Source organism: Mustela nigripes, chromosome 14, assembly GCF_022355385.1.
Source record: "Mustela nigripes isolate SB6536 chromosome 14, MUSNIG.SB6536, whole genome shotgun sequence".
NCBI lineage: Eukaryota > Metazoa > Chordata > Mammalia > Carnivora > Mustelidae > Mustela > Mustela nigripes.
The window spans coordinates 754,440-780,761 of NC_081570.1; the positions used below are offsets into that span (position 1 = coordinate 754,440).

At 60.3% G+C, this 26,322-nt stretch overlaps 1 protein-coding gene across 5 annotated transcripts in view; it reads right to left on the bottom strand.

The window, feature by feature from the left end:
* Positions 1-731: 731 nt before the first annotated feature.
* The window catches only part of CFAP74 (cilia and flagella associated protein 74), a 59,815-nt gene continuing 34,224 nt past the window's right edge, over positions 732-26,322 (bottom strand). For 2 of the 5 annotated variants that reach the window (XM_059375243.1, XM_059375245.1), the window contains 23 exons: positions 22,122-22,286; positions 20,853-21,015; positions 15,077-15,153; positions 14,468-14,590; positions 13,170-13,291; positions 11,576-11,704; positions 11,404-11,491; positions 10,802-10,975; positions 10,107-10,240; positions 7,729-8,005; positions 6,303-6,401; positions 5,604-5,743; positions 4,819-4,953; positions 4,550-4,659; positions 4,362-4,417; positions 4,134-4,253; positions 3,762-3,917; positions 2,765-2,894; positions 2,446-2,600; positions 2,113-2,245; positions 1,742-1,872; positions 1,391-1,525; positions 732-1,193 (listed from right to left, as the gene is read on the bottom strand). In XM_059375243.1, coding sequence (XP_059231226.1) covers positions 1,092-1,193; positions 1,391-1,525; positions 1,742-1,872; positions 2,113-2,245; positions 2,446-2,600; positions 2,765-2,894; positions 3,762-3,917; positions 4,134-4,253; positions 4,362-4,417; positions 4,550-4,659; positions 4,819-4,953; positions 5,604-5,743; positions 6,303-6,401; positions 7,729-8,005; positions 10,107-10,240; positions 10,802-10,975; positions 11,404-11,491; positions 11,576-11,704; positions 13,170-13,291; positions 14,468-14,590; positions 15,077-15,153; positions 20,853-21,015; positions 22,122-22,286 — 3,054 coding nt within the window. In that variant the 3' untranslated portion in view covers positions 732-1,091. The remainder of the gene's footprint in view (positions 1,194-1,390; positions 1,526-1,741; positions 1,873-2,112; positions 2,246-2,445; positions 2,601-2,764; positions 2,895-3,761; positions 3,918-4,133; positions 4,254-4,361; positions 4,418-4,549; positions 4,660-4,818; positions 4,954-5,603; positions 5,744-6,302; positions 6,402-7,728; positions 8,006-10,106; positions 10,241-10,801; positions 10,976-11,403; positions 11,492-11,575; positions 11,705-13,169; positions 13,292-14,467; positions 14,591-15,076; positions 15,154-20,852; positions 21,016-22,121; positions 22,287-26,322) is intronic. The other 3 variants (XM_059375241.1, XM_059375244.1, XM_059375242.1) reach the window with 2 other exon arrangements.

Below are 26,322 nucleotides of genomic sequence, written 5' to 3' on the forward strand. Positions count from 1 at the left end.
ATGCATCCCACCCTCCTTTCCTGCTAGGGAAAGTTGCATGTTCTCTCCTGCTGCTGGCAGGCGTGGGCGGGGGGTTCGTGGGCTGGGCATGCTGTGTACGGAGGGGCCAGACTGGATGGACTCTGTGGAGACAGTGTCCAACCAGCACTCTCCCGAAGGCAGGGGCTGGGGCAGGGGCTGGGGCAAGAGCACATTCTGAGCTCCCAGGAGTGCCGTATGGCCTGTGGGGAACTCTACCCTGAAGGACCGGTTGGAGCCCAGAAGGCTGAGCCTGGACTCTGTCCAGAAAAATGGAAAACATAACTCATGCTCTGGGCCTCACTCTGGACTCCAGCGAGACACTGAGGGGCGCCCTGAGCACGAGGGCCGCACATTTGCTCCCTCCTTAGGGTCATCAGGGATCCTGACACTTGGGAGGGACAGAGAATCCTAAAGGGTGCCCTGGCTTTGGAGCCTCCTATACCCTTCCCCATCTTTGCAGGGCCTCCCTGGGTCTGGGCCTGTCTCACCTTCAGCCTCTGTCCCCAGCACCCTGCCTTGCCAGGGGTTCCCCAGTGAGCCAGGGCGGGGCTTGTCGCTTATGGACCAATTTGTGTGTGTGGGTGTGGGGGGCTAGGAGGCAGGCGCTGCCTCCCCAGGGCTCTGTCCCCATCTCTGATCTGGTGCGCATCCCACACTTCAGGCCTGTTAGAAGAAGCCCAGAAGGTTTATTGACAGACCTGTGGGGGCAGCTCTTCCCCCACCAGCACTTCTAAAGGCCGGGCAGGTGGGTACTGGCGGGGCTGGGGTGCTGAAGGGCTCAGAGTCAGAGCAGGCTGTGGGCAGGACTGGTCGTCTTGCTGGTTCTGAATGGGGCCAGAGGAGGGTGTGCTCTGGACTCAGGGGGTCCAGGGCAGCAGGAAGTGGCCATGCCTGTGGGGTGAGGCGCCCTGGCCATAGGGTCACACAGAGGGCTGCACGTTTGAACCTGCCCAGCCAGGGATGTGCAGGTCCCAGGCCTGTGGGTGGTTTGGCCTGTTTACAGACCAAGGGAGGGCTTCAAGGGTGAGCAGGAGGGCCTGAGGGGGCTCTGTGGAGAGACTCCTGTGGCCTCAGGGGCCAGTCACCACCTGGGCCACCAAGAGGACCTTGTAAGTCTCCTTCACGTCCCCCTTGAGCTGCAGCAGGGCTGACACCGTGAGTGGGTGATCCGGCTGGAACGGGACGAGGAGGAAGGAAGGAGACCCTCGGTTAGCTGGCCCGCCAGACACGTGTGCTGTCTCACTGCCCGCGGTGTCCCTCACCTGCCCGGGGCCCACCCAGCAGCCCCTTCCCTCGGTGGGGCCGGGGCGTCATCCCGCCGAGCCTTTGGCCTTTGCAGGCCTTCCTGGCCAGAGTCTGTGGCACCTACGTCGAAATCGGCAGGCGGCATCCAGGAGATGCTGATGGTCTTGGTCTGGCCACGCTCCACGGAGCCCCTGGAGGGCTCGATGGTAAAGCCCTTGTGCTGCAGAGCGGGGCCGCCCTCCAGGCTGAACTCGACCGTCTGTGGGACACTAGAGCTGCAGGTGGGGCTGGCCGGCTGGGCACAGCTCCCGGGAAGCAATGGCCTGGGGTCGAGGGTAGCTGACCTCACCTGTCCTCTCAGCCCTGACCGGCCCACCCCACATCTACCAAGGGCCAAGGCTGGGAGGGGTCCAGGCTGCCCAGGCAGGGGGAGCTATGGAGGGGCTGGCTGGGCCCCGGGAGGTGCTGTGGTCACCTTCTTTGGGGACACCTGGCTCGTCCGGATGCAGCCCACCTGCAGCTCCCGGGTGGCAGGGGGAGGTGGCGTGTCTGTGTCTAACTGAATGTAGTCAAGGGTCACCAGGATGGGCTTCAGCTCCTCTGCTTCTGAAGAGAGAGGACCTGGCTGGGGGTGGGGGCGATGGGGTGGGGTGGGGCTGCCACGCAGAGAGGGAGGGAGCTGCCTGGGGTCCTCCGGAAATCTCTCTTTAGCATGACTCCAGCCTTCGCAGGACGAGCCAGCAATGACCGCCCTCCCCTTCGGGCTTCCTAGGGCTAAGGGTGCAGGTGAGGCTCAGCAGGGGTCCTCTTCCTGCGCCCAGCCCTCCCTGCCCCACCAGGGCTCACCCTCTCTGTGCTCAGGGTCGTGGGTGGGGATCACGGTCAGGGACTCCACAGGCACGTCCAGGGGGTCGCCGCCCTCCACAAACATCATGTGTTCACGGGCCGCGCCCTTCAGAAGGATCTGGCGGGAGAGTTTCTGGGACAAGAAGCACAGCAGCATCGTCTTGGGACCGGTGAGTGGGGCTCTGGGAGGGCGCGGGCCCGTGGGAGCTGGGACACTGGCCTCTCCACCTGATGACACCCCTGGCGTGGAGCCCCCAGGATGCCAGGCTGGGAAGGCAGGAGGGGCCCTGGACGCATGGGAAGGGGGTCGAGGCCGGGCTGGCAGAGCCGCACCTTTTCGAGGAGCAGGACCCGCAGCCTGTCAGAGAAGTACAGGCTCTCGTGGTCCGGGCTGAAGGTCACGGTGAAGTCCTGTGCCTTGCCTGGGTCCATGACGCCCTCGACCGGGATCACACTGAACACGCTCTGGCCGCTGTAGTTCTGGGTGCCTGCGGGCCGGCGGGCGGTGCGGCGGGTCCCCTGCTCAGCCGGAGCCCCTGGCCACACCCCCACCGCCCGCCGCCCTGCCGCCCTGCCGGCCTCCCTGCGCCTTGCCCTGCGGCCCCGGCCAGCTGTGGTCCCGTGGTGCCCCCCCCCCACCCCTCCGGCTCACCCACGACTTCAGTCCTCTGTGCCCTTGAGGTGAGGAACTGCGGCAGGCGGGGCTGGTCTTCGCTCCTGGAGCGGGAGAGGCTGTCCAGCTGCATCGAGAACTTGATGGGCAGCGTGGAGCAGTTCTGCAGCTGTGCGGAGGGGCGACCCTCAGCCGATGGCCGGGCCCCGCCCACGCAGGCTGCTGCCAAGGGGCCCTCCCCGCGGGGATCACACCCGCTGGGGTCTGGTCGCTCTCCTGTCCAATCGGGTTCGCCTGGCGCCCACGGCACTTCACTGCCTGTTGGCTCCTTCGTCCGGCCTCACGTGACCCCCAGTCCAGGCTGGCCTACCTGCCGGACCACTGTGCCTCCGGAGGGGACAGCTCCGCAGTGCCCTCTGTCCTCCTGAGCTCCCTCTGCGGTCAGGCTCAGGCTTGCCCTCAGCCGAACCGGCACCCTTGCCCAGTCTGTGCCCTGCCCTCTCCCGCTTCTCCTGGCGGTGTCCCCTCTGCAGTGAGACACTTCAGGGAATCCCTGTTCTGGGCTCAGTGCCAGGTCCCGACCTAAGCTAGTGGACGAAGCAGGTGTCGTGGTGGTCCTTGATCCCAGGGCTGGTGAGTCCCTCAGACACTCGGGAAGCATGGGGAGCTGGGCCGGCCCTCCGGCAGGGGCTGGGCGGCCGCAGGGCGATGTGACCTTGCCACAGAAGTCTGTACCCACGCCCGCACCCCCACAGCAGTGCCTGAACCGAGCTCCTCATCCCAGATGGGACGGCTCCTACGAAGGCCTCGTGCGGGAAGACAGGGAACACTGAGGCAGCGCCGGTGAGGGGTGGAGGGAGGGTGCTGGACAGCTGCTGGAGGGGGCGTGGCTGGAGGGGGCGTGGCTGGAGGGGGGGTGGGGGGTGGGGGCTGGACCCACCCTGGCTCCCATACCAAGGCGGGTCTGGTCCCTCCCAGGGTGGAGCCCCCTCCCAGGAGACCAGGCAGGCACCAGGCCCCCTGTGATGTGCTTCACCTTGAAGCTTGAGGACACAGACTCCCTGGCAATGACGTAACCCATGTCGAGAACATCCCCGTCAATGGAGCATGTGATCACGGATGCCACGCCGGTGCCCACGAGGGTCAGGGAGAGTGTCCCTCTCTTGGTGATGATGTCCAGTGTTTCTTGGGCCTGTGGAGATCACGTCCGTGAGCACGGAGCAGACCTCTGTCGGAAGCGTGCGGCGGAGCTCTGCTGGGAGCCGCTGGGCAGGCTGGAGAGGAGATCGCTTGGAGTGCCCCAGCTGCCCCCTGCTTGCCCGCTAGGGCTGAGGGCCTGGGGGTCTGGCCACCCCCGGGGCCCGAGCAGACAGGGTGCAGCATGGCGTGAAGTGGGCCTGGGGCTCACCAGGATGCTCTCACGGGGAGAGAAGGACAGCGTCAGGACATAGGTCTCGCCAGTAAGCAGCTTGCTGATGGGGTTCAGCAGGACGAAGGGGCCGTTGGGGTTCAGCACGGAGAATTCCACCTGAGGCTCAGTGTCAAGGACAGGTGCCCAGGCAGGCCTGCAGCCCTCCCCACACCAGCTCGTGCCCCGTCTGTGTGGGCAGCCTGGGCTGGGTGTGGACAAGGATACGGCGAGGTCCTCTGGGGAGATGTTCTGGATGGAGACCTTCCTTATCCCGTGGTGTCCTGAAATGCGATGGTGGGATCGGGGTATAGCCCTAGGCGGGGCACGGGCTGTGGGAACCCAGGCGGGGACTGGGGGTGGGCCGGTCTCTGGCGCGGGAGTTGCAGTGGGTGCTGGGCCTGGTCAGGGCTCACCTACAGCAATGTCGCCGAAGTCGGAGATGGTCTTGCCTTTGTTGGAGGTCACCACGACAGACGGTGCCACTGCCGGACACCACAGCTCCAGGTACAGGGTGTTGTGAGGACTGGGGGGCAGGGGGTGTGCTGAAGGCACTGTGCCCTGCCTCCCCACTCTCGTCCTGCTCACTCCGGCCACTATGCCCTTCCCTCTGGGGCCCCAGATCTGGGTTGGGACGGTCACTTTCTGGAAGATGCCCCCCCCACCCCCTGCCAGAACACCGCACCTGAAACTCAGGGGTTCTGTCCCCTTCCTGTCTTTGGTGTCACCACTGGCGACGACACAGGGAACCACAAACTTGTCGAACTTCCCCTGGAAAGATCTGGCCAGGGTGGCCTGGGCAATCTGGTACTCGTTGGAACTAGAACGAGGCAGTGACGTGCATTCCCACTCCTGTGCCCACACCACACACGCCCCAGGGCTGGGGGCCCCGCGACGCTCTCCTGGGGCAGGGGATGGGGTACACAAGGCCATACCTGCTGCCTAGGACTCTGGGCCAGAGGGAGAAGGGGCCCCAGGCTGTGGCTGTCCTACTTTTTCTTGGTTTCTGTGGGGTCCTCCCCCTACCCCAGGGTCCTGGTCAGGCACCTAACAAGTGGACTGTGTTCCTGGGGTCTCAGGCGAGGATCTAGGGTGGGCAAGTAACTTGAGCCCCTCAGAGCTCTCCTGGCCTCATTTTGCACCTGGGGAGGGTGGCGTTGCTGAGCTGGGAACACGGGAGTCAGGGGCAGCAGGGTCTCCCCAGCCCATGGTGTGAGGCTATGTGTAGGGACATGGGGCCCTTGGGAATGAGGTGGGCAGATGCCCAGGAAGCCAGAGCTTAAGAGGCCTCAAGGCAGTGCCTGGACTCATCTGTGCCTGAAGCCAGCCCAGCCCTGGACGTCAAGTCACATGGCTCAAAACAGCTCTGCTCCAGGCAGCGCATGGGGGGACGTCTCCATGGGGGTCAGGACAGGGTCTCGTCACATGGATGCAGAGGGAGGCGGTGGGGCGAACTTCTCTTGGGCCCACCTGAACTTGAGGTCCTGCTTGTCCAGCTCTGCAGTCGGGGTGGTCGAGTTCCTGAGCAGTCGGTCTTGGCTCTGCGGCCGGAGCATGGAGAAGGACTGTTTCCTGAGGTCCTTCTTCTGGCTGGTTGTGTCCTTGCGAAGCTGGGGTGCAGAGGGGCCGCCTCTGCTCAGCCTAGTGGGCACCATGGCCGTCCCCTACGGCCTGTTCTCTGCCAGCGCAGGCCTGGGCTGACTGCCCCATGCAGGGGCCACAGGGGCAGGGGCTTGGAGCGGACAGAGACCCAAGCACCGGGTGGCTTCCTGGGGAAGACTGACCACAGGTGCAGTAGGCAGCTGAGTGTCCAGAGACCCCTCCCCCCGGGCCTGGGCACGACCCCAGTGTTTCCTTCCCCAGCAGGGAAACAGGCAACAGACGGGAAGATTCTCCTGGGACCAGGGGTCCTCCTTCCTGTGCCTGTCCCCCGGCGCCTCATTGCAGCAGGGCAAGCGCTTCCCCCTGCGTGTGCCGGATGCTGGAGAAGTGTGCTGTGTCCCTCCGCGTCCCCAGGGCGGCAGAGGGCGGCTGTCGTTCTAGGCTGACTGCACGGCTCCGTGTGGGTCTGGGGACTCCCTCTCCCCTGGAGTCACGGGGTGGGGGGCGCAGGAAGTCCCAGCCCCCACCGTGTCCCCCACGCCCCTCCTCTTGGAGCCCCGCACACACCACTTTGGCCTCCGCCGGTCTGCTCGGGGCCTGGGAGGCTTCCTGGTGGACCAGCTTGCTGGGCAGCACGGGCCGGAACGCCACCCGGATGAGGTGTCTCTGCAGGGACAGGATCGTGGCAGGCAGAGCTGACCCTGCGGGGGCCCCGGCCTCCTCAGCACCCACTGCGGCCCCCATCGCCCCTGCATGGCCCGGGTCTCGCTCCCCGACAGTCCTGACAGGACTCTCCTGTCACTTTGTGAAGGCTCTTTCCAGGGGGACGTTCCCTGACTGCTGGCCCCGGGGCTGCTCTTACCCTCCAGGGCGGGGGTCCCGGGACGGAGGTCCTGGTGGGCTGGGACCCCGCCTGCAGCTCACATTAGGCAGGCCACGTGTGAGAAAGGCAACTTGGCATTCAGCCATCAAGATTTGGGGTGAGTTCTTCACCCCAGCTTGTCCCTGTGACCGGCGCAGCCTGCAGGGAAGTCCTGAGCCCCACCGAGGGCTCACTCCCGGGCGTCCCTGGTGCTGAGGACAGCAGAGGTGCCCACGCCCTGGGGGGCAGAGCCGATGGCATGGCCGGAATACAGGGAAGACGGAGGGAGCCGGGCGCGAACGCAGAAGCCAACCACAGTACCTCCTTTGGGGATTGGTACCTAAGTAGTTTTTGCTAAATTTAATGAAGTGCATTTTATTTATTTATTTATTTGAGAGAGCATGAAAGGGGAGACGGTCAGAGGGAGAAGCAGACGCCCCATGGAGCCGGGAGCCCGATGCGGGACTCGATCCTGGCGCTCCGGGACCATGACCGGAGCCGAAGGCGGTTGCTTAAGCAACTGAGCCTCCCAGGCACCCCGTAAAGTGCACTTAAATGATCACAGTAACTGAAGCGCCGCCAGGGCCCAGGCGCCCCCAGCACCGTCACTGCCCCTCCTCACACCGTCCCGGCGGCAGCCGCCGGGGCTCTTGAAGGGAAAGAGCTAAGCTCCAGGAGTCCGGGGCGGCCCTGGGGCGGGCTGAGAGGAAGCTCTGTCCCCAGGTCCCAGTTCTGTCCACTCTATCGGGCAGGGCGGTGCGGTGGAGCCCTTGACCAGCTGAGGGGACACCCACCCTGCACTTCCGGTGACCAGGCCCTCTGGGCCCAGCTGCTCTGGGATCCAGGGGTCTGCATGTCCTCCCCTGGTGCACACGGCTGGAGCTCCCAGCCGATGCTTGTGGGGTCAGCCACCCTTGGGTGCCCTTGTCTTGGGCTTGGGCTGGCTGGGCCTCCTCGCCCTGCCCATGTCCATGGACCATGGAGACCTCCTTGGCCCTGCTTGGGTCTGACAAGGGACAAGCTCACCCCCACCTCTGCTGTCCAGGCTGCGTTGCTGTGGCCAAGGGTGGGCAGAGCCAAGCACCCCAACAGAGCTCTGCCCCCCAGCCTACCCATGGGGCCCACACCTGCCTTTCCTGGCAGCACGGTCCCCACGGAGGGCGAGATGGTGATGGGCGAGTCCGGGGGCAGCAGGAACTCGAAGGACGTGGGCCCCACGGGAGAGGCGTCCTCGGAGCCGATGCGGGGCACGGAGTGGGTCAGCGAGTTCATGCTCACATGAGAGTTGATGACGTACAGGGTGGCCACGGACATGTCATACAGGGAGGTGGCCGCAAACTTGACTTGGTAGTGGGACAGCTCCAGGGGCGGGTGGACGCCCACAGCTCGGCACGCCAGCTTGAAGCACCTGGAAGGGCGGGCAGGGGTGGCTCAGTGGGGCCGCCGTTTGCGGGGTCCCTCTACGCTGTGGAAGGGGGCCCCCAAGGGAGATGGTGGCCTGCACGGGCACCGCAGCGCCTGGGACCACGACAGCAGTTGTCACAGATTTTGCTACCTCATTAGTGAATTTTACTCTTTTTCGAAGATACTGTCGCTCAGTTGGTGAAGCCTCTGCCTTCGGCTCAGGTCATGACCCGGGGTCCTGGGATCCCGTCAGGCATCGGGCTCCCTGCTCAGCGGGGTCCCTGCTTCCCCACTGCCTGCCGCTCCCTGCTTGTGCACGCACGCTCTCAAATAAATAAATAAAATCTTCAACGAGTTAGATCCTGTATACCCCTGCACCCATTTAAAGAGGGGAGCTAAAAATTTCATCCCAAATTGCAGAGGAGTTAATTTCTGGCTTATTTTGTTAAGTATTCATTGGCATTTAAAAATAAAACCGATGGATTAGTCTTTGAATACAAGTGCGGGAATCTGTGCACCCCAGGGAGCTAATTTCCACCATTATTCTTTAAAGAAGAAGAAGGGATGTGGGAGGGGCTTTCCCTCCTGGAACATGGACCTGGTGGCCGGCACCAGGGCTGGACGTTTGAAGACTAATCTTTAACCTCGGTTTGAGTGTTCTTGGACCGAGTGTGATCCGCCTGGTATTTGAGTTAAGATAATGTATCCAAAAAACCCACCAGATATTTGGTATTTTAACCACTGGAATATTTCCAGTTCACATCTTCGAATCCAGATTACTACTGTGCTCTCTGTGTTGAATTTCATCCTAATTACATACATTTTAAGGCTCTGATGTTGACTGCCCTGTCATAATGCAGCTGTGACGGCGATGTTGCACACACACTGAAGTGCTGAAATATGTATTTTGTCTTGTGACCACAGGCTCTAAATGTGGAACAAAAATCCTTCTGTGTGGGAATATCATTGAGGTTATTATTAGTATGCAGTTAATTGAAGAACGGTAATTTTTTTAAAAAAAATTTTTTTATTTATTTGACAGACAGAGATCACAAGCAGGCAGAGAGGCAGGGAGAGAGAGAGAGGAGCAAGCAGGCTCCCTGATGATCAGAGAGCCCGATGCGGGGCTCGATCCCAGGACCCTGAGATCACGACCTGAGCCGAAGGCAGAGGCTTTAACCCACTGAGCCACCCAGGCGCCCCTTCCTTGTGGGTTCTAACTCTGCCCTTCACTCTTTAAACCTGTGGACTCACCTCTGCTCACCTACAAGCCTATCAGGTCCCAGGTGACCAGTGGTCCTGCCCATGGCCACACTCCCGGGGCCAGAAGAGGGCTTGGCCCATGGGCCCCGGGCACTCTGACCCCAGACAGGGTCGAATGGCAACTCAGGCTGGAATGTAGGCGGGGACAGAGAAGAGACAAAGAGAAACAGGAGGGCGGGCAGTGGGGCTTGGCGCCCAGCCGGACACCTGCACGGGGTGCTCTAGAACATTCCTCACTGGGACAGATAACCTCAGGCAGCAGCAAGAACACAGCCCTTACCCAGAACCCCCTGCAGCACCCTGTTTGGTTTCTCTCTTTCTACCTCCATCCATCCAGCCTCCTCCATCCCACTTGTCAGGGTGGAAATGGGAAGCCCAGGGAGGTCCAGGGAGTGTCCCCATCACACGGTGCATTAGAGTGAGTGGGGCTCCTGCCCGGGTCCTCCTGGGTGCAGAGAGACACTCTGCGCACGCACGCACACATACGTCCGCAGTGCACACTCCCCCCCTCACGCTCATCCGTGCATGTGCACACACACAGGTGCACACTCACACGCATGCACACACTCCTACTGCTCCCATGCTTGTGCTCGCATACACATGTGTGTACACACATGTGCACACGCGTGGACACACAGGGCGAGCTGGCCTAGCACGCGAGGTCCTGGATCCCAGGAGCCTGTACCTGGGTCTGAGGTCCTGGCGGTCCGTCGTGCCTCAGCCCAGGCCTGCAGTCGACCCAGCTGCCCTGCTTGAGTCTGGGGGCGGGACTGCCCCCCACCCCGCCCCACCCTGCGCCAGCCGCACCGGCCCTCCCCAGGGCTCTTGCCTGCCAGGCTCACCGGTTGATCTCGGACTTGCAAACGAGCTCGAAGTCATACTCCTTGGCCTTGGTGGGTTGGAAGATGACGTCAAGCTGGAGCATTTCCAACGGCAGGATTGTCCCAAACCCGTCATTGGGCTGGATGTCCACAAACTGGCAAATGGAAAACCACTGACCCCAGAGTGAAAACTGGGGTCTGCTGGGGCGTATCGTGGGGGCTGCGTGGACATGCGTGTGGCGTGCACGTGAGCGTGTATACGCGTGTGCGGGTGTGTCAGCATCTCTGGGAGGACATCTGTGTGTGTGTGATCACACGTGCGCATGCGAGTTGTCCGTGTGTCTGTATGTCACGACGCGCCGGTGTGTGCGTGTGAGCGGATGTGTGTGCGCTGTCGCGTTTGTACGTTGTCGGCCCGTGTGTGGGGGTGGCAGGGTTGGCGGCGGAGGGGCCCGCAGAGAGTTGAGGGCAGCCTGCCCTGAGCCTCGTCTTGGCTGCCCTGCGGGCCCGGGCAGGCCAGACTTCTAGAAGGAGCAGAGGGAGAGGTCTGGAGTCCTGCCAGGGCATGGGCCAGGGAGGGAGAGACGCTGACGGGCCTGGGGAGGGGTGAGGCCCCCTGGGGCGTCAGCATCCTGGGGCAGCACCGGCCTGGCCCATCCCCAGAGCTTCCCAACTCTGTCCCCGCACACATGCCCCTCCCTGACCAAGCGAGGCACCTTGGGGACCCCGACGAACCCAAACCCCTGGGGCAGGAGGGAGTGGTTGTAGAGGCTGATTTGTGTCCTGATGGCCTCGTAGATGGTGCAGTAGCCGAAGTCCACAGCCGAGGGACTGAGCTCCAGGTCCGAGGTGGTGACCACGGCATGCACGGTAAACACCACCGGCTTGATCTGAAGGGGACACGGCGAGGACGCCACCGTTACTTGTGTCTGTTTCTGCAAATGACTCCACACACGAGAGAGGCAGAAGCGTTGGGCCAGACACAAGACTGGCTTTGGGAAAGGCCACTTGCCCGTCGTCCATGACTTCGGAAGCAGGTACCAGAGAGGAGGGGAGGGCCCTGGGTGGGCGGGGGTGGGGGTGCAGGAGCGCACGTGCGTATACACACGTGCGCTCGCTGTGAGTGTACACGTGGGCGCGTGTGGGTTCCCGTGGCAGGAGGACGCCCTGCCGGCCCCGCACAGCCCTCACGGGTCTCTCCTGAGCCACAGACACCCGGCCTTCACGGTCGCCGTGTAGGGGCTGCTGGGCCGGGAACCCGCCAGGGCCCTGCCTCCGCGTGAGTGCCCAGCATTCCCGGGGAGTGTCCCACACAGACCTGGTCAGCCACCCGGATTGTCATCGGGGCCTCTAGGACTCTGCTTTCCTTGTCAAAATACTTCCCTGCGTCTTCTGGGAGGGAGAGTCTGGAAGAGAGGACACACTCAGCTTGGAGAAGGACAGGGGCACTGACCTGCGAGCTGCCCACGGCGGGCTCCCCGGGTGCTCACCGCGGCAGGAACTTGAGCTGCACGGCGTAGCAGGACTGGGCCTGGATGTAGCCTGTCTCCGGCAGGAGCTCCATGTGCTCCCGCAGCTCCCTGCACACTTCGAACTTCAGACGCAGTGCCACTTTCGACCTGTGGGACACCCGGGGACACCAGACGGCAACGCTGAGGGTCTGCACCCACGGGACTGACACCCCTTGCGCACCCTGGACGCCCACGGGTGCAGGTGCACAGCCCGGCTTGCTAAGGGATGATTTCCTGGGGAGGAGGAGGAGTTCCTACGAACGGAAAGCCCGCCATGGAAATACGGCCCTAGTCAATTCTCAGAGGCCGGAGTGTTTTCTGGCAAGAACTTTGCGGGACAGGCACACCCAGTGCGAGGACCTGGAGGGGTGTGGGCCCGGGGGGCAGGTACCCCTGGCTGTGGGGCTCTGCCATACTCCTGCCCAGGAGAAGGTTGGGGATGGGCCTGAGGCTGCTTCCCCTGGCTCTGCCCCTCCTCCAACTCTGAAGCAGCCAGAGGTGTCGGGTGCATGGGGTGTCTGCTTCTAGTCAGGGCCTCTTGCTCGCTGGGCCCCGTCTGGGCTCACCTGGAACCTTCCCTTTGCCTACCATGAAGTGTCCCCACACCCCTGCCTGCCTTTGAGTCTCCTGCAAACCAAGTGACCTGGCTGGCTGTCACGGACACACGCCCCCACGGGTGTGCAGCGGGGATCTTTGTTTGTCCCCTAGGCCTACGGCTGTCCCTGCCCCCAAAAGCAGCTGCACCACCCGCCCTGAGATAAACTGGCAGAGGCCGCTCACCCTAGTTTCCCAAACAAGTCCACGGGGCCCCTCCCGAGTCCCCGATGTTTGTGGTCCTGGCAAGGGACAGGCATGTCCCCCCACAGACGCAGGGTCACGGAGGAAGTCTGCGGGACTTCCACACCTACGAGCCGGGTCTGTGCTGGAGGCAGGGCTCGCGAAGCCCGGGGGCCTGGCGTCAGCAGGTACCGGCACCAGGCCTATTTGGGGAATGACAGTTGCCTAAGAGCTAACCATGGCCTTTGCCCACTCTTCTCCATCTAGGCTATATGTCAGTAAAAAGCTTTTAGAAATGACTGGTCCTGTGTCTGGACGCCTTTGCAAGACCCCCTAGAGAGAAGTTTGCTCCTTTCCTTGGGGCTCCGTCTGCTTTTCCTCTCATGGCTGTGCTCCTGGCTTTCCTGTCTGTGTCCATGAGGCGCCAAGGACAAGGGTGTGTGTGTGTGGGGGGAGGGGCGTCCCTTTCTGGCTGGAGCCGCTCACCATAGACCCAGGGGCTTGGAACAACACAGACTTATTCTCCTGTTGTTCTGGAGGTCAGAACCAGACATGGGTCCCTCTGGCTAAGGTCCAGCTGCGGCCAGGGCTGCCTCCTTCTGGGGCTCTGGCCCTTCCCCGGGTCTAGAGGTACTGCCTCCCTGGCCATGGCCAGGCCTCGTCTTCCTCTCTGAGTCCCTCTGCGTCTGACCCTGGCCCTGCTGTGCCTCCCACCACAATGACCATGAGGGGCGACCCAGCGGGAGGTCCGGCCGAATGGCGCAGTGTTCGGGGCTCCGCTGCCCGCAGCGCTCACCGAGTATGCACGAGGATGGAGTCCTGGTACAGCCGGTCGTACATACAAATCTTCAGGTCCACATTGGGCTTCGGTACCCAGACCGGCACGTCAATAGCGACGCCCATGACTCTGAAATACAACTGAGTTTGAAGGTGCAAAGTCAGTGACACCTCCGTTGGCCAACGGGTGACGCCCAGCCGCAGGGTTTTAGGACTTACAAGTGTCGGAAGGTACTCGTTAAACTGGCCACGTGTTGGAGTTCTGTGGCAGTTTTCACATGATATACTTTAAACAATCCTTCTTATTATCAAAACGTTCAAACGTAAGAAGATAGACTAGCATAGTGTGTTGTCATGCACCCATCACAGAGCTTCCTGATGGTCGGCGCTTTCAGCTGCTTAAACAAACCCTTTCATTACAGAATAATGATCTCCCAGACACACAACGTAGGTGGAGGCTCAGGGGTCTCGGTCTGCCCAGGGACAGAGGGAAGCACTTCTCTCCCCTCCGCAGCAACAAGCTCCTCCCAGCCAGACCCCGAGTCCTGGGTCTCAGGACGTTTGGGGGTCTGTGGGGGTCCCGCAGGGACAGCCTGAGCCCAACAACCCCTCCCAGGCCGGGCAGACGCCCAGCAGGGGAGGCAATATCCTGGGGTGGCGGTGGCGAGCCAAGGCCTCCACACACCTTCCTCCAGGACCCCCGGCCCAAGGAGGGGGCCGCCGGCCCACAGGATGGGGCTCGTGAGAGTTCGAACACCCCAGCTGGCAGACCCTAGGCCACAGGGTCCCTGCGGCACAGACAAGACGATCGCGGGTTAAAGACAGAACGTGTCTGTGGTCTCAGGGCCGGGAAGGCACGGAGGGCGTGACCGGTGTGATCCCCCAGGTCGGGAATCTGCTTACAGCTCCGACACACACGTGCACACGTCACGTCGATAAACTCAGTTGTGCCTTTGGTCACAACAAACGTAGCAACAAATCAAGCGATGACAGAGCGGACAGATCACGGTCTCTGAGCAAGACCTAACAGACCTTCAGTGAGGGGACAGATCGGCAAGTCAAGACTGCAAGTACTTGGAGTGAGAAGAGGCATTTCTAGTGACTGAGGGCAGGGGCTCCGCACAGGTGCGCACGGACGTGTGTGCTCAGGCGTGTTCACGTGCACGTGTGTGTCTCAGCTGTGGAGCCGACCATCCGGGCCACCGACAGGCTGTCCAGGCTTGGGCAGCGCACTCAGTGTCCTCACGGGGGTGCGGTGGGGGGAGTGCAGAGGGGCAGGGACCCCAGGGCCGTGCCGTGCCGCGGTGGGGTACTCACGGTCGGGCACTGCTGATTCTTGAACACAACCTTGAACTTGGTCTGGACCTCTCCTGGGATGACGGGCGTGAAGGTGACCGGCACTTTGACGGAGCTGAAGGGGCCGATCTCCCCCTCTGTGTCCTGCACGGGAAGAGAGGCCAGTCGGCCTTCACGTTTCCGTCAAGGCGCTTCCCCTGTCCTCACCCAGGGCTGCATCACCACCACAGTGAGTGTCCTTGGGTGGACTGGGCCTGCCCTTCGAGGACTTACTGCCCAGCATCACAGCAGAACCCCGCCTGTGTGCTTGTCCTCTCCATGACCTGGGCCCCGTGCACACGTGCGCACACACGCACGCACACACACACTCCATGCTCCAGGCCCGCCCGTGTCTTCTCGCAGTGGACACTCTGCTGCCGGTCCCTCTGCTGCTCCAGTCCTGCCCAGTCCCTTCTTGGGATGGGGGTGGCCGCAGGCTGGCTGACCGTGCCGGCTGCCCAGAGACTGAGAGGCCAGACGAGCCTCATCCAGCCCTGGTCAAGTGGAAGGGTCTTCCCCGGGGGAGGGGGCAGCCGGTCAGGAGGGCACGCCTGCAGGAAGGTGGCCTGTGGGGCAGCAGGCCTTGCTGACCTCTCCCAGCGAGATCTCTGTCGGCTCCTCGTTGTGGGGTATGGTCACGACAGTGGTCACGCTCATTCCCTCGGATTCTGGAAGAGAAGGAAGTCCAGATGAGACGGCTGGCTGGGCAGCCCAGGGGGCCCAGGGGATCTGGGCCCTCCTCCTCCGGGTGCAACAGCTACCCAGCCAGCTCCCTCGCTCCAGCCCCGCGCTGCAAAGAATGACTCAGTGGCACAGGAGGGGCAGAGCGGGGAGGGGCTTCTCAGGCGGACGACAGGGCACCATGGCCTCCGGAACTGGAGACTGGGGGCGGGAGGGGATTGCCGAGGCCGGGGGAGGAGAGGTTGGTGAGGAGCTGGCTGTGTGTGGCCGGTGGGGTGCAGGGCTCGGAGTGCTGGAGCCAGAGGAGCTGGAACGAGCCAGCCCTTTGGGGGTCGGGGGACTAGAGAGTGGGCTCTGAGGGTGGTGTGGTCAGAGGAGGAAACCAGAAGGCCCAGCAGAGAGGAGCGCTGGGCCGAGGGAGGGAAGAGGCGCTGGAGGACGGCCTGGGGACGGGGACGCTTCTGGTGGCCTGTGGAGCAGAGGGACCCAGGCCTGAGAGTTCACAATGACACCGCCTTCCGAGTGTCCCAGCCGAGTCCCCGCTACTTAGCATGGCCCGTGCCTGTGCCGCCGGCATGTCCCCCGCTGGTGGCCTGCGCCTGCTGACCTGCCCCGTGGCTATTTGTCAGGAAGGGCCCTGAACGCAGATGCCGATTCCTCTCGTCCGAGAAGGTCTTTCTGCGGATTTTGCTTGTGACACAATGTGACAGGAGAGGTGAAGGTCAGCACCTTTCCTAGTCCTGTGCCCGGGCTGCCGGGCTGGCCACCGCGGAGATCCCGGGTGCCCTCCGGCAGCCTGCCCCAGGCCTGCCCCGACACACGTGTGCCCGGCGGGGCTGGACGATTCACCGGCAGGGGCGTGCGCACCCTTTCTGGGGTCTGGGGTTGGTCTGGGCGCCCCCAACTTGGCAGACTGTCACCGCACTCAGCAGCCACAGCCGTCACCTGGTGGGGAGGGGCCGTCGGCTGTCCCCATCTTGATGTTTATGTCCTTGTCTGTTTCAGACCTGAGATCATGACCGGAGCCCAAACCAAGAGGACGCTTAACTGGCTGAGCCACCCAGGTGCCCTTCCTGCCTATTTTTAAACTGGGACATTTGTTTTCTCACTGAATTGTGGAAATTCTTTGCGACGTCGGGCGGGCTCTTCAGCAGACGCGTCATTCGCTGGTGTTTCTGATGCAAAGTCTCGCCCTTGCATTCTCTTAGCACTCTCGTCAGAAGGGCAGGTGTTTTCAGTTTTAACGAAGTCCGGGTTGTAACTTGCATTATTATTTCCTTCAGTTTTCCATTGTGAGACGCGGACTCCCTCAGCCCCGCCCCTCGACCCCGGCCCCGGCTCCTCTTCCCCGTGACCGACGTGTGTTCTCTGAGGTCGAGTCTGATTCTCGGTTTGCCTCTCTTTTCCTCCTTTGCTCGTTTCCCCCTTAAATCTCCCCTGTGGGCGGTGACACGGTGTCTGTCTCTGACTCATTTTGCTCAGCACAATACTCTCTAGCTCCAGCCACGTCCTTGCGAGGCCGAGACGTGGCTGCGTTCGAGTCCGTTGTCTGCACCACGTCCTCGTCTGTCCGCTCAGGCTGCTGTGGCGAGTTCCACAGTTTGGCTCGTGGAGATGATGTCCACATAGGGCCGCGCGAGGTAGGATCTTTGTATTCTTTGGTAAGTGCCTGGTACTGACATTGCTGGCTCATAGGGTAGCTCTATTTTTGACTTTTTTTTTTCTTATTTTTCTTATTTTGACTTTCTTTCCTTTTCTTTTTTTTTTTTTAAAGATTTATTGATTTATTTATTTGACAGACAGAGATCACCAGTAGGCAGAGAGGCAGGCAGAGAGAGAGAGAGAGGAGGAAGCAGGCTCCCCGCTGAGCAGAGAGCTCGATGCGGGGCTCTATCCCAGGACCCCGGGATCATGACCTGAGCCGAAGGCAGCAGCTTAACCCACTGAGCCACCCAGGCGCCCCTTACTTTGACTTTCTGAGGACCCTCCGCAGGGTTTGCCAGAGCCGCCGCACCAGCTCGCGTCCCCCCAGCAGCGCACGAGGCTCCCCTTCGCCCGCATCCTCGCCAACGCCGGTTGTTTCTCGTGTTGTTGATTCGGCCCTTCCGACAGGCGACAGGCGGGAGGTGACAGCTCGCTGAGGTTCTGATCTGTGGGTCCCCGATGCCGAGTCGCGCGGACCGTCTTCTCAGGTCTGTCGGCCGCCTGGAGGTCTTCGCCCAGTTTTGAAATGGTGTTGTTGGCCTTTGGGGCACTGAGTTGCATGTATCCCAGATTTTAGATACTAACCCTTTACCGGATGTGTCGTTTGCAAGTCTCTTCTCCCGCTCGGTAGGTTGACTTTCAGTTTTACGGCTGTTTCTTTTGCTGGGCAGAAACTTTTTACTTCTGTGCAGGCCCAAAAGTTTGTTTTTGCTTTTGTTTCCCTTGCCTTAGGAGACGTGTCTAGAAAAATATTGCTATGGTCAGTGTCAAAGAGGTTATTGCCTGGGGCGCCTGGGTGGCTCAGTGGGTTAAAGCCTCTGCCTTCGGCTCAGGTCATGATCCCAGGGTCCTGGGATCGAGCCCCGCATCGGACTCTCTGCTCAGCGGGGAGCCTGCTTCCTCCTCTCTCTCTGCCTACTTGGGTTCTCTATCTATCAAATAAATAAAAAATCTTAAAAAAAAAAAAAAAAGAGGTTACTGCCTGTGCTATCTTCTAGGATTTTGATGGTTCTCATATTTAGGTCCTTAAAACCTTTTTGAGTTTATTGTTATGGTGTAAGAAAGTGGTCCGGGTTCATGCTGCTGCCTGTGGCTGCCCAGTTTTCCCAGCACCGTCTGTTGAAGAGACTGTTTTCTCCATTGGATATTCTTTCCTCTTTTGTTGAAGATTAATTGACCGTATAATTGTGGGTTCCTATTTGGATTTTCTATCCTGTTCTTTTGACTTATGTGTCTACTTTTGTGCCAGTATCACACTGTTTTAATTGCTACCACTTTGTAATATAACTTGAAGTCTGGAATTATGATACCTCCAGTTTTGTTTTTCTTTTCTTTTTCAGGATTGCTTTGGCTAGTCAGGGTCTTCTGTGGTTCCACACAAATTTTAGGATTATTTGTTCCTTGTTCCAGCTCTGAGAAAAATGCTGCTGGCATTTTGATAGGGATTACATTAGACCTGTGGACTGCGGGACGCCTGGGGGGCTCAGAGGGGGAAGCGTCTGCCTTCAGCTCAGCTCATGATCCCGGGGTCCCGAGATCAAGCCCCAGGGAGCTCCTCCCTCTCCCTCGGCTCTTCCCTTCCTGCTCTCGCTCGCTTGCTCGCTCTGAAATCAATCAATCAATCAATAACTTAAAAAAAAAAGAAAGAGAAATTGCCCGTGAAGCCGTCTGGTCCTGGCCTTTTGCTTGTTGGGAGATTTTGATCCCTGGTTCCATTTCATTCGATTTGTCTATTTAGACTTTGTTTTTTCCTGCTTTAGTTCTGGAAGGCGTATGTTTTTAGGAACTTGTCCATTCCCCCAGGTTCTCCGATTGGTTGGCATATAGGTTTTCTTTTCTTTTTTTAAAAAGATTTTTATTTATTTATTTGACAGACAGAGATCACAAGCAGGCAGAGAGGCAGGCAGAGAGAGACGGAGAAGCAGGCTCCCCGCTGAGCAGAGAGCCCGATGCGGGGCTTGATCCCAGGACCCTGAGATCATGACCTGAGCCGAAGGCGGAGACTTTAACCCACGGAGCCACCCAGGAGCCCCTCTTTCTTTTTTTAAAAAAGATTTTATTTATTTATTTGAGAGAGAGAGACCACGTAAGGAGCAGGGGGAGAGGGAGAGGGGGAAGCAGATCCCACAGAGCCGGGAGCCTGACGTGGGACTCAACCCCAGGACCCCGGGCTCGTGACCTGAGCCAAAGGCAGAAGCGGCACCCACGGAGCCCTGGCACCGTGGCGCACAGGTGTTCGTGCCGTCTGCGGCCGCTGCTTGAGTTCCTGTGGCACTGGGTGTTGTTTCTCCTCCTTCACTGGGGCTTCATTCGTTTGGGTCGTCTCTCTCTCATCTGGCTGGAGGTTTCTCAGTTTTGTTCATCTTTTGAAAGAACCAACTCCTGGCTTCATTAACCTAGTCTACGGTTTGCTTTTTTAGTTTTTGTTTTTTAGTTTCATCTACTTCTGTTCTGATCTTTATTATTTTTTCCTTTTGCTGGGTTTGGGCTTCGTTCTCCTTTTCCTAGCTCCGTTAGGTGTAACTTCTGGCTGTTTGAGACGCTTGCTTCAGGAGGCCTCGGGGGCTCCAAACTTCCTTCTTAGAACTGCTTTTGCTGCCTCCCAAAGTAGGTGGTGATTTTTAAAAAAATGGATCGCACTTTTGAGGTCAGATCTAAGAAATCTTTGCCCAACACACCATTATACTGATTTTCTCATATGTTTTGCTTTAGAAGTTTCATATTTTACATTTAGGTCAATGATTTATTTTGAGTAGTTGCTGTTTACAGCGGGAGGAATGGGTGCAGGTTCATTGGGGGGCGTATGTTTATCTAATTAAGGTCTCATTTGTGGAAGACAGTTTTTCTTCCTCCCAGGAGTGACCGTTGCAACTCTAGGGAAGCTGGGCCGGCTGTACACGTGCACGCCCACTTCTGGACTCGGCTCTGTCCCTTCGAGTCTCCGTGTCGCTCCCTCTGCAGAGTCTCGTCCCTGTAGCTTTAGAGGAAGTGCTGGAATCAGGTAGTCTGAGCCTTCCAAGTCTTCCAGTCTTTATCGCAACTCTTTTGGGTGCTGTAGATGCTCTGGGTACCCACAGGAATTTTCGAATCGGCCGTCGACTCCCACAGATGTGGCTGGTGTGGCTCTGCTGGGCAGCTCGGTCCCGGACGCGGCTGGCAGGGACCTGAACGGACACCAGCATGTTGGAAAAGATCTGGCCATGAGCAAGGAGAGGGAGGCCGCGGGGCGCAGCGGGCCTGTGCGCGCTCACAGGGACCGTCGTGGCCGGCGGCACAGTGGACACACCCCGAAGCCCCACGCGTGCCTGGGGGCCGCGGGTCTGTGACCTAAGGTGGCTACGGGTGTGGACGCCGCACGGTGGTAGAGACGGAGGACCCGCTGCCATGGTGGCGTGAGCCACGGGAGTCTTCCAGGCTCTGTTCCCGTGAGGCTGACACGAGAAATCCGCCTTCCTGCGTGTGTGTGGAAGGGGAACTGTCCAGGGAGGCAGGGAGGTGACGGGAACACGGCCACCAGCCGTCGGGGCGAGGCTGGGCCTGCAGAGCATTCCTTGTCCTGCGGGGGCTGGGGCCGTTGGCGGGGACTCCTCTGTGGACCCTCCTCACCTCATACTGTTCTGGACGGGCAGGGCCGGGGGTCCTAGACAGCGGGGTGTCCCTGACCCTGTCAGTGGAGCCTCCCAGTCTTCCTCCCTCCCCGTGCCCTCTGCTCTGTCCAGTGGCTGCGCGCCTGGGGCGGCTCCTCTGCTGTCCTTGTTGGGAGTTCCGTTAAATGTCCATCTAGCGCACCTGTGACTGCAGACGTCACTCCCCTCCACAGCCCGCATTTGTCCGAATGTATATATTTCCTTATTTACCATCACTTAACAACCACGTCCTAGAGAAACACCGCACAGTCCAGCCCTCTGGCACCACATGGGCTCCGGTCAGAGCCCCCAGGAGGCAGCAGGTGCCTGCCCCCCCCCCCCCGTGCCCAGCTCACCCGTGGGGCACCCCTCTTCCGGCTCCTTGCTGTCCAGCTTCCCAGACTCCTTCGGGCTCGGCATGTCTGCGGGGGAGGGCTCGTTGCCCTCCGTCTGTTGCTCAGAAACGCCGGTGATGATTTTATCGTAGAAACTTTTATCTTCATCTGTGAACACGCTGCTCTAGAAAGGACGTGACGCTCTTACTGGCCGCTTCCCATTTGCTTTTCCCTCTCTACTGCCCAGAGCCCTGTTGCCAGCAGGGCCACGTGGGGAGCCTGGCCGTGGTGCTCCTCCCTCTCTCCTGAGCCAGGCGCGCAGAGCACCGCAGCCGAGGGGCGCGGGCCCCACCGCCCATCTCTAGTCCAGGCTGGCTCCTTGCTCCTCCACAGGCACTGATGCCGGGTCGTGGGTCCTCCAGCATGCCCGTTCCACGGTCTCTCTCCATGCTGACACCCTGCCTCCTTTCCTGGGACACCCGGTTTGTCTCCCCACGTGGGGCTGCTGCTCCGTACTCTCGGCCCAGAGACCTGCAGGTCCGAAAGCCGACCCAGCCTGTGCCTGCCTCCTCACCCACCATTCTCCTGGCTCTGCTCCGGGTTCACACCCCAGCCCTCTCCACCTCTGTCCCTACCCCACTGGTCCTGGCCCTCCCTGCGGGAGACACGTCTGGGGCCTCTGGGAGACCCCTGGGCTACTGGACCAAAAGCGTAAGGTGGCTCAGTGCTTCTCGCCGGGAGTCCCTCTCACCCATCCTCACCCTGAAAGACCTCCCAGTGCCCACGGGTATGACGGAAGTGGTCTCCACAGATGGGGTCCCGCCTGTGGTGCTCTGGGGTCGTGTCTACGCGCTCAGCAGCATGTCCGCACGGCCTTCCCATGGAAAGACCGTGGCTCACCATGACTTTGGAAAATGTATAGGAGTGGGCGGGGTTTGCTTCAGGCCATGTCCTCTTGGCTGGCCTGTCCCAAGCAGGGACTTTACAGGAACATCGGGAGAAAGGTGGGTCCCCTGTGGCTCTCAGGCTTGGAGCTCTTGGCCATTGCCCCATCAGTCACCACACACTCGAGAGGGGTCAGGGTCCAGTTGCCACTGGACCTGACAGGCAGCCCCAGGTGGCCGGAACCAATTTTTTCCCACTTTGCCAGACAGTGCCACCCAGACCTGTGTTGACAGGCTCCTTCCCACCACCACTGTTTCATACTCACAGGACTGTCTTGGGTGGGGGGAGGCATCACACCCCGCCCCTGCCTGAGGAGCCACGGCTAACTATAGGCAACACACTCACCATTTTCATGGCCGACTGGGCGATGCCTATTTCACAGGACTCTGACATCCGAAGAAACTTGAACTTGGTGCCCAAGCCCCCGGCGTTGGTCAGCGTGATGGTCCGGGATGTGGTCTCCCCTACCACATAGCTGCCAAAGTCGATGAGCTCCTTGTCAAGAGACAGCTGCCGAAAGACCCAGGGATGACCAGGGTGACCGTGCCCGACAGACTCTCCTCTCCTGCCTGCTGCCCTGCAGCCCCAAGGGGACCCCAGGGCTCTGGCCCCTTCCTCCTGCGTGAGGCCGAGTCCTGGATCTGGTTCCAGGGGGACCCTTGCACACCCCAGGGACAATGTCCACATCCTAGAAATTGTCGGTTTGTGGACTGATCATGGTGATTTGGGAGCTCCTGAGCTCTAACCTAACAGGTCAAGTTAGCTAAAAAGAAATGAGTGATCAAGCCATGAAAAGACGGAGAAACCTCGAGTGCACGTTACTAAGGGACCGAACCTGGAAAGGGTACATACGGTGATTCCAACTGTATGGCATTCTGGAAAAGTCAAAATTAAGGAGATAGTCAAGAGCTCAGGGGTGGCCAGCAGTTTTGGGGGAGGGAGGAATGAGTGGGCGGAGCACCGGGGGTCGCAGCGACAGCTCCGTGTGACCGCAGCGGTGACGTGTGGCTGGAGCTTTGTCCAAACCGCAGAAGGCACAGCCGTGTGGGACCCTCAGTAGACCCGGGCCCTGGAGCCCGTGGGAGCCCCGCGGCCGCTGGAACAAAGGGCCAGGCGGGAGGGGGACGGGGGGGGGGCAGGGGCACGCGGGAAATCTCGGCGGCTGCCCCTCACGCCGGATGGGAACCCAGAGCTGCTCTCAGTAGTAAAGTCTACTGAAAAATACATCATTTGGGAGTTTGAGGAAATCTCAGGATGGAATGCGGATGTCACGAAACAATCTCGCTTGGTCACCGTTTGAATAAACGACCTGACTAGAGAGTGGGGAGAAGGCGCTGAGCTGAGTCAGTCCAGGGCCGGAGGGTTCTGTGGGCTGAAGGCTGCAGCCCCGCGTGTGGAGCGTGGGGGCTCTGGCCGGAGCACTGTTTCCAGGGGAGGGCTTGCTGTGCGGCTGCACTCGCGCCGGGCTGAATGACCAGGGCACGGCGGTGGGTGGGGAGCCGCGCCCTCGCCGTGGGGCCGGAGTTCACGGGCGAGCCGGGAAGAGGCCGGGATGGCCCGTGGGGACTGCGTTAGAGCGAGTGACCGCGTGCCTGTTTGGGGCAACAGGCCGGCCCCAGCGGCCCCTCCCGGCCCCTCTCCTTGTCTTTTCCTCCCTCTCTCCCTCCTCCCTCCCTTCTTGCCTTTCCCTCTTTCTCTCTATCTTAAAAGATTGATTTATTTATTGAGAGAGAGTGTGGGCGCACGTGAACGGGGGGAGAGTCGCGAGCAGGTTCTGCACCGGGCACGGAGATGGACGCGGGGCTTGATCTCACAACCCTGCGATGGCAACCTGAGCCAAAATCAAGAGTCTCGGAAACTGAACCGACTGTGCCTCCAGGCACCCCCGCGACCGGTTGCTAGTGACGCTCTCCAGCGAGCGGCGCGGGGCTCTCGGGAGAAAGGACTCACTGCAGCGCGGGCCAGGGGTGCGCAGATGAGCCTGGCCCGCTTTCTGTTACGAAAGGACGTGCCGCGAGGCGAGCTCTGCGCACAGTCACAGCCACGCATCGGAGGGACGCGGAGGACGGCGGACTGGCTCCCAGGAAGCACGTGGGCAGGAACGGAGAAGCTGTATCTGATTCTAACTCAAAGAGTAAAGTAAAGACGTGATTTTATAAAATAATGAATGTGGAAGACATGAATCTCTGTTACAGAAGAATTCCAAATGATTCACGCGGCCAGTCACTCCTCCCTGAGCCGGAGCGCGCCTCCCGCCCCTCGAGTCCTCCCAGGGAGCACAGTCTGGCAGGAGGGCAGCAGAAGAGAGGCATCATGGGGAGGAGGCCCGGCGGCCGCACCGAGTCAGGCAAAGGGCGAGTCGCGCTGGGAGGCACGTGGTAGTGCTGCCCTCCGTGTCATGAGGCCAGAAGCCTGCAGTCCTGCTCCCCAAACCCGCCACGTCGGGCCGCTTGAGCGATGGACTTCAGACAAGTCCCACTGGAGGAGCATTCTACACAGTAACTGATTCCAAACCGCCAAGGTCATCCAAAAAGAGAAAGTCTCGGAAACTGTCACAGCCAGAGAGAGGAGAGCCTCCTACGCTGCTGCTGGGAGTGCGAGCTGGAAGACAGCGTGGACGGTCCTCAAGAAGTCAACAACAGAGCTACCCTGCAACCCAGCAATCACACTACTGGGTATTTACCCTAAAGATACAAAGGTAGTGGGGCACCTGGGTGGCTCAGTGGGTTAAAGCCTCAGGTCATGATCCCAGGGTCCTGGGATCAAGCTTGCATTGGGCTCTCTGCTTAGCGGGGAGCTCGCTTCCTCTTCTTTCTCTCTCTGCCTCTCTGCCTACTTGTGATCTCTGTCAAGTAAATAAAATCTTAAAAAAAAAAAAAAGATACAAATGTAGTGATCCGAAGGGGCATGTGCACCCCAATGTTTATAGCAGCAATGTCTACAACAGCCAAACTATGGAAAGAACCTAGATGTCCATCAACAGTTGAATGCATAAAGAAGATATGGTATATGCGCGCGCGCGCGCGCGCACACACACACACACACACACACTGGAATACCATGCAGCCAGGTTGGGTTATGGACACTGGAGAGGGTATGTGCTACGGTGAGCGCTGTGACTTGTGTAAGCCTGATGAGTCACAGACCCGTACCCCTGAAACAAATAATATATGTTAATAAAAAAAAACCTGTCACGGTCACAAGGACCCACACAAAGCAGCCGCCATAAGGAACGTGTTATGTAGGATGTGATGCCCAGAAACTGAACATCAGGTAAAATCTGCGGAAATCTGAATAATGTGTCTTCTTCAGCTGATAATGACGATACGTCAATACTGGTTAATGACCTGGATAACCGCGCTGCACTAACACGTTAACAGGGAAACTGGTTGTAGGACTGCATTTTTTCTGTAATGCTAAAACTATTCTAAACAATAAAGTTATTTAAGAAAAACCCAAGCTGGAGGGAGTCTCCAGAGTCAGGAGGACAAGCTCGGGCTCAGAGGGTCTGGCAAGGCCACCGCCGTCCTGGTGACATCAGTGTGCTGTAGGCGCCTCCTTCCCGGGAGGGCGCATGTCCTCCAGGGCACACGTCCCCTCCCCCTCAGGGCCCACAGGCACCTGGCTGTCTCGGCGCTGGCTAAGAAGGTCATGTGCAGGCTGCCTCCCTCTGGGGTTTTTCTGGGCCCCAGGTTTGGAAGCCCAGGAGCTCCACTCTCCCCTGTGCCCCTGTAGGACAGACGCTGCTGAGACCAGACAGAGCAGCCTGTGCACATGTGTGGCCGCGTGAGGGTGTGTGTGGAATGGGTGGGTGTGCGTGTGTGGAGGGACTAGGGGGCACGTGACGTGACCTGTCTCCTGTTATGGGTCGTCAGACGTCCAGAAGCCGTGTCTGGACAGAAGGCCGGGGCCGCCCCCAACGTGCTGAGTGGGAGGCAGGGCCTGGGTGGGCCTGGGCGGCTGCCTGGGCAGGAGCTGTGTGTTCTGAGTGTGGGGGAGACAGAAGGTCCAGCATGAAGCCGGGTGGCTGGAGGGGCTCCCTGTGGGCCGCCTCACCTCTGGCGCGGAAACAGCCCCTGCCTGACCGAGCCACGGAGCGATGGTCCCGGGCACCCTGGTCCCTGCAGCTCCCCCGGTGGCCGCACGACCAAAGTGCAGAGAGCCCCGAGGACACGGGCCCGTGCTGGGCGGACTGGACTGGGGGAGGCTGGACTTCTATGTACTTGGAGACGGGCCAGGCTGCAGATGAGTGCTTCCAGGTCCGTCCAGAGAAGAACCTGAGGCTTTGCCCTCCAGGGGAGCTGGGCTTCCCAGTGCCCGGCCTTCTCCCATGGCTGAGTCCGGGGTCTGAAGCTTGACTCCCCCCAACACTCGCTATTTCTGAGGCTCGTTGCCCAGCAGATAGTGTGCCCTGTGCCGTGGGGCATATGTCCACATGATGTGGGGGCTGCTTCCAAGCCGGAGAGCAGTGGCCATCCTGGAGGCCGGAGGCCCCGGCAAACGTCAGCTCCCCACAGCCTCCATGAGGCTTGGCGGCCACTGGCGG